The sequence below is a fragment of the Cebus imitator genome, unplaced genomic scaffold (genome assembly GCF_001604975.1).
Source record: "Cebus imitator isolate Cc_AM_T3 unplaced genomic scaffold, Cebus_imitator-1.0 Scaffold306, whole genome shotgun sequence".
In the NCBI taxonomy this organism is placed as follows: Eukaryota; Metazoa; Chordata; class Mammalia; order Primates; family Cebidae; genus Cebus; species Cebus imitator.
Genome location: NW_016107621.1, coordinates 2,593,239 through 2,598,843, shown reverse-complemented (window position 1 = coordinate 2,598,843; position 5,605 = coordinate 2,593,239). Strand labels below are relative to the sequence as shown.

The window sequence follows — 5,605 nt, the reverse complement described above, 5'->3', positions numbered from 1 at the left end:
AAAAAAAAAAGAAAATTATCAGATGCGGTTGAGGTACGACAATCGCAAGATGCTGCTAGTGCAGTATCTGGAGCAGAAGCCACCGGCCTTCAGGGAGTTGTGGCCCAAAGCTGTTACTTCCCATTTCCCTTTCCATCCACCTAACAACAGCGGCAATATCACAGGCAAAAACAGTACCAACTGCTTAAAAGCAGTTTTTTTTTTTTTTTTTTTTTTTTTTTTTCGGAGTCTTTTTTTGTCATTCATGGCCAGGTGCAGTGGCTTTTTTTTTTTTTTTTCCCCCAACATAAGCCTTTTTAATTTGAAGTGTAGCCTTAATCCTCACGTTAGAAAACCCCATCTTTTTTATCCCTAAGTTCTTTATCAAACCTTTATATTAGAGATATCAATAAGCCTCATACAAAGTCTCATTCAACAGGGTGAATGAGAATGCAAAAAAAAATTAGCTGCCATGCTATGCTGGCACACACCTGTGATCCCAGCTACTCAGGCTGAGGCAGGAGAATCACTTGAACCCAGGAGGCAGAGGTTGCAGTGAGAGCCGAGATCGTGCCACTGCACTCCGGCCTGGGTGACACAGCAAGACTCTGTCTCAAAAAAAAAATTTCTGGCTTCTCCTGTTAGAACCTAGTCCAGCACATGTGCCTGACCAGACATCTGCTGCTCTTGTTTATTAATGCATACAACAAATTCTTAGGTACAAATGACCTCCAAGGTGGCTCTTGCATGCCCCAGGGTCTTAAGAAGCACAGATCTAGGCTAATAAGATAGGAGTGCGCCGAGTACCTGGTTTCCAACTCATTGTAGTAAACCCCGTCACCCTCTCGGAAAATGAAGAAGTAGTTTTCCTCATAGCCTTTGCTAGCTTTGTTCTTCACGTTCCAGTTGTACTCCCGAGCAATTTTGTAGTCATACCTGAGGATGAAGGCACAGCTTCAGCCCCATTTCCTCCTTATGAGGGAGAAAAGGGGACACACTTCTCAATCCCCAAAACTTAACCCCAGCCCACGCACACATCATCTGGTGCATAATCCATCTCCTCCTCCTGGTCACGCTTTCGTTTCTTCAGCGTCTCTTCTACAGGCAGGAAATAGGCCACAAACTGGTTCCCTTCCTCATCCATCATGCCCCTGGTTGGGGAAAAAGGAGTAGCAATGAAGTGTGAGGACAAAAGGCAGCAAGGAGCAGGCTAAGGTAGGCAGCAGGACCACCTACCTAATCATGGCCTGAGACATCATCTCCAACGCGGCTGCACCACTTGTGTCTTTGGGGGCTGGGTCTGAGTCAAAGATTACCTGAGCACATGGATTGATCCACATCTAGGAAGACGGTAGGCACTGGGATTAGATGGGAACAAGCACAAATGGAGGCTGTCCCTTTCTACCTCCCACCCTGGGCCTGACCTTAAAATCTGGGAAGACAGGCATGACCTCCACCGGTGTGACTCTGGGTTTGCTATAATGCTGGGAGATCTGGTGGGGCAAAAACAGGCTGAGGAAGAGCTCTGCAGCCACACCCTTGCCTCTCCCCATCCCAGTCCCTCAATTACTGATTTCTGGGCATCCTCAAAAGTCTTCTCAATGGCTGTGATCTGGCTATCCCTGTCTTTGTATATTTCTTCCTCGGTAAACTGCTGCTTCACGGAAACCCCAATCCTACGAGTGAAGAAAAAGGCCTTTAGTGGCCACTGGACACACCTGGTATCTCCACCTTCCCCTCTTCTTATTTGCAACTTACTTGACCTCAGGCTTCTCATTGGAGATGCCATAACGGTTGAACTCAGTGGAAATGTATTCTGTCTTTCGCATCCATGGCACCACCTTCGCGTGCTGCTGGGATCTGGGGTAGGAAATCAGGTACCTCAGGACCCGACCGCCCTCCTGCTTGTAGGGCCCAACTGAGCCAGTCACCAGTACCCATTTGGCACCCACTCACCTTTTGGAGCTAGTAGGGGCCTGAATCTCCTCTTCCAAAAGTTTCTCATCAGCTGGATCTAGAAGAACTAGAGGAGAGCGAGGGGGCAGGAGGACCATGAGGGAGGCCCAGGCCTGGGCCTTTGCTGACCTAGAGCAGACCCTCCCTGTTTCCCCACACACCATTGGGGTCGATGCGGTAGGTGTCAGGATTGATGAGATCGATGGTGACCCCCAGGTCTGGCTCAGTCAGGAGGTCATGTTTGTGCTGTTTCTCCAAGGAAGTGGCTTTGTACTGGACGAACCTGGGTGGGGAAACACCTATTGTGGTGTCTGGATTCCAGCTTCAGCCCTCACAGCCCTGCTTCCCAGAGGTGAAACTTCTCTGGGGAGGAACTCAGAATGAAGTGTCCCCCATAGCGGAATGTGAAAGCTGGCTCCCCAGTGAGAAGGGACTTGGACACTGCTTGCTCCACTCATTAACAAACATTGAGCAGCTACTACTATGTGCTAGGTGGGTACTGTGCGAGGCCCTGAGCAGACAGGAGCCAACAAGACAAGCAGTCCCTGCCTTCAAGGAACTGATACCTGAGTAGTGTTCCCATTCCTTAGTCTCACCTGTTCTGGTCGAAGGGGTAGGTGATGAACTTGGGATCGAAGGGGATATCAGGGAGGCTATTGCAGTACTTGACTCGGCAGACCACTCCAGACCTAGGAACACAGTGGCTCAAAATGGGCCCCCGCTGCCCCGCCTCTGCTCCCAGCCCTACTGCCCCACCGCTCCTGGGAAAGCACAGTGGGGCTCACCTCTCAGGCAGAGTCCGGTGGGAATTGGGCCTAGTAGAGAAGAAAGAAAACAGTGATAGGTGGAGACGACGGGATTGACAGGAGAATGAAAAAGTCTTCTCCAACCTTTCAAAAGGTGGGAGGGTGACAAATGCTGGTTGGTTTTGGTGGTGGGGGTGGCCAAATGCTTTAATAGAGGGAGACAAATGTTCAATTTCTTTAGGAAGAAGTGCACCCAAAAGCTTTAATGAACAAGGCCAAGTGCTCAATCCCTTTTGCAGGGGATGACTTCAAGTGTTTTCATAAAGAACCATGTACTCAATCGTCTTTGGAAGAGCGATCTTCAAACACTTGACTGGAGGAATCCCTTCTAGAGGTCTCCAAGAGCTTAATCCCTGAATTGCACGGCAGGGGAGGAGGGCAACACCTGCGTCTCAGAAGAAACCCGCCCCCTTCGTCAAAGGTGAGCGCTCCGTGACGTCACGGGCAGACCTGGGGGCTGGTGACGTTGTTCAGCAGAAACCCTTTCCCGATCCCCCGCCTTGATGAAACAGTGAGGAAAGCGTGGCGCCTACCTGTGGCCATCCTCCCGCTGGGCCTGGGTCTGGATGGTGGGCGCCATAGCGACGAGGCGACGGCAGCCCGGACGGGGTCCTAGCGGGGCTGAAGGGGGACGCGGAGGGGCGTGCCGACTTCAGGGGACGCCTGATCCAAGGCAGGCCCGGGTTGGCGCCGCTCTCCGCGGAAAGTGGGTTGAGATGAGGTGGGCGGGCGAGAAGAGCTCCAGCGAAACTCAGGTGAACACTCAGGCAGCACTGGGGACGGACTCGAAGCTGCTGTTCCAACCAACTGCCGCCAAGACGCTGAGGACCCGACGAGTCTCCTCAGGGTGCAACGCCTGCGGGGAAATGAAGTCCGGGTTGGAACCACACATGGATTGGCGAGCGTCTGGGTGAAGGGCGGAGCGAGGGAGAGACATGCTTCTGTGATTGGTGGAAAGATATCTCAGTCTGAACCTCGGATTTGAGAGTGACGGAACGTGAGGGCACCTCCTTCCCTTCCATTGGCTGAATTGCCTGAGAGGCGGGACTATCTAGCAAACGGGGACTAGAGACGGGGATGCTGAAAAGCAACCGGGAGAGACACACTTGTGACGCACTTCCGGCGGTCCGTGAGGAAGATGGCTGCATCCCAACAGCAAGCTTCAGCGGCTTCCTCAGCTGCTGGTGTATCGGGTCCCAGTTCGGCTGGCGGCCCGGGTCCCCAGCCGCAGCCGCAACCGCCAGCACAACTCGTGGGCCCTGCCCAGAGCGGCCTTCTGCAGCAACAGCAGCAGGACTTCGATCCTGTGCAGCGTTATAAGATGCTCATCCCGCAGCTGAAGGAGAGTCTACAGGTGATTGGCCGGAAGCAGCGAAAAACAAACGGGATTTGGTAGTCTAACTTCAGCGGGGCGGGCCAAGGGCCACGTTAGTCGGAGAGAGCGCTAAGCTGAAAGAGGAGTAATACCTGCTGTGTTCGCCTGGCGTGGTGCCGCACGCCTGTGTTACCAGCACTTTTGGAGGCCGAGGCGGGTGGATCACTTGAGGTCAGAAGTTCAAGACCAGCCTGGTGAAACCCCGTCTCTATTAAGAATACAAAAATTACTCGGGCATAGTGGCGCGCGCCTGTAATCCCAGCTACTCTGGAACCTGAGGAAGGAGAATTGCTTGAACCCAGGAGGTGGCAGTGAGCCGAGATCGCGCCATTTTACTCCAGCCTGGGCAACACAGCGAGAATCCCGTCTGAAAAAAGCAAGAACAAAAAAAACTTGTTTTTTTGTTTGTTTTTGAGACGGAGTCTCACTCTGTCACCGAGGCTGGCCTCCGACTCCCGGGTTCAAGCGATTCTCCTGCCTCAGCCTCCCAAGTAGCTGGGACCACAGGCGTGTGCCACCACACCCGGCTAATTTTTGTATTTTTAGTAGAGACGGGGTTTCACTATGTTGGCCAGGCTGGTCTCGAACTCCTGACCTTGTGATCCGCCCACCTCGGCCTCCCAAAGTGCTGGGATTACAAGCGTGAGCCACCGCGCCCGGCCCTGTTTATTTATTTATTTTTGAGACAGAGTCTTGCGCTGTCACCTAGGCTGGAGTGCAGTAGCATGATCTTCGGCTCGCTGCAACCTCCACCTCCCAGGTTCAAGCGATTCCCGTCTCAGCCTCTTGAGTAGCTGGGATTACAGGGGGCACGCCACCACGAATTCCTGACCTCGTCATCCACCCGCCTCAGCCTCCCAAAGTGCTGGGATTACAGGCGTGAGCCACCCCGCCCGGCCAAAACCTGTTTTATGTGAGACCTAAGCGAAGCTCGGCAGAAATGGCATCAGCGCTGATGTTGAGGCTGGGATTGGCCGGAGCTTGCGTGAAGGGTTGTTTAAAGGAGAAACTGGGCTGTGGTCATTAAAGGCTGAGGAGAGGACTGGCTTATACAGAGATTCTGCCCTTGATTGCTAGATGAGGGAGGATGCTTAGGTTATTGGCGAGAAGCGCAGGTGAGGGCAGGCCTCTGGGAAGATGGAGTGGTGACAGCTGTAGGAATGGAAATAAGTACGTATTACTTTGGAAAGTCAAGAGAGAAGGTGCCAGGTGAAATGATGGCCTGAGATTGTGTGATCTTAAGGAACAGTGTAGATCTGCCAAAGATACTCCCTTTTGTTTTTCCACCTCCCACATATTTTGTTTTTGTTTTGACTAGACCTTGATGAAGGTTGCAGCCCAAAACTTGATTCAGAACACTAACATCGACAATGGACAGTGAGTACAGCCCCCTTCCCCAGGATATTCTATTTTCACTCCAGTCTTTGAAGTTCATCTTTCCTTCTCCCTGCTGCCTGCCTACCTCACCTCCTATGATTTTTTTTTTTTT

The 5,605-nt window shown here is 52.3% G+C and overlaps 2 protein-coding genes across 2 annotated transcripts in view; one reads left to right on the top strand and one right to left on the bottom strand.

The window, feature by feature from the left end:
- Positions 1-3,648, bottom strand: part of PAF1 (PAF1 homolog, Paf1/RNA polymerase II complex component) — a 5,898-nt gene extending 2,250 nt beyond the window's left edge. The window contains exons 1-11 of the mRNA XM_017503043.2: positions 3,275-3,648; positions 2,721-2,750; positions 2,532-2,624; positions 2,097-2,218; positions 1,936-2,002; positions 1,738-1,839; positions 1,550-1,655; positions 1,404-1,472; positions 1,216-1,319; positions 1,014-1,130; positions 787-915 (exon numbers count right to left, since the gene is read on the bottom strand). Of these exons, the coding sequence (XP_017358532.1) occupies positions 787-915; positions 1,014-1,130; positions 1,216-1,319; positions 1,404-1,472; positions 1,550-1,655; positions 1,738-1,839; positions 1,936-2,002; positions 2,097-2,218; positions 2,532-2,624; positions 2,721-2,750; positions 3,275-3,321 (986 nt within the window). The 5' untranslated portion in view covers positions 3,322-3,648. The remainder of the gene's footprint in view (positions 1-786; positions 916-1,013; positions 1,131-1,215; positions 1,320-1,403; positions 1,473-1,549; positions 1,656-1,737; positions 1,840-1,935; positions 2,003-2,096; positions 2,219-2,531; positions 2,625-2,720; positions 2,751-3,274) is intronic.
- A 115-nt stretch (positions 3,649-3,763) lies between these two features.
- MED29 (mediator complex subunit 29) overlaps positions 3,764-5,605 on the top strand; it is a 7,282-nt gene continuing 5,440 nt past the window's right edge. Inside the window, exons 1-2 of the mRNA XM_017503045.2 lie at positions 3,764-4,095; positions 5,435-5,493. Of these exons, the coding sequence (XP_017358534.2) occupies positions 3,880-4,095; positions 5,435-5,493 (275 nt within the window). The 5' untranslated portion in view covers positions 3,764-3,879. The remainder of the gene's footprint in view (positions 4,096-5,434; positions 5,494-5,605) is intronic.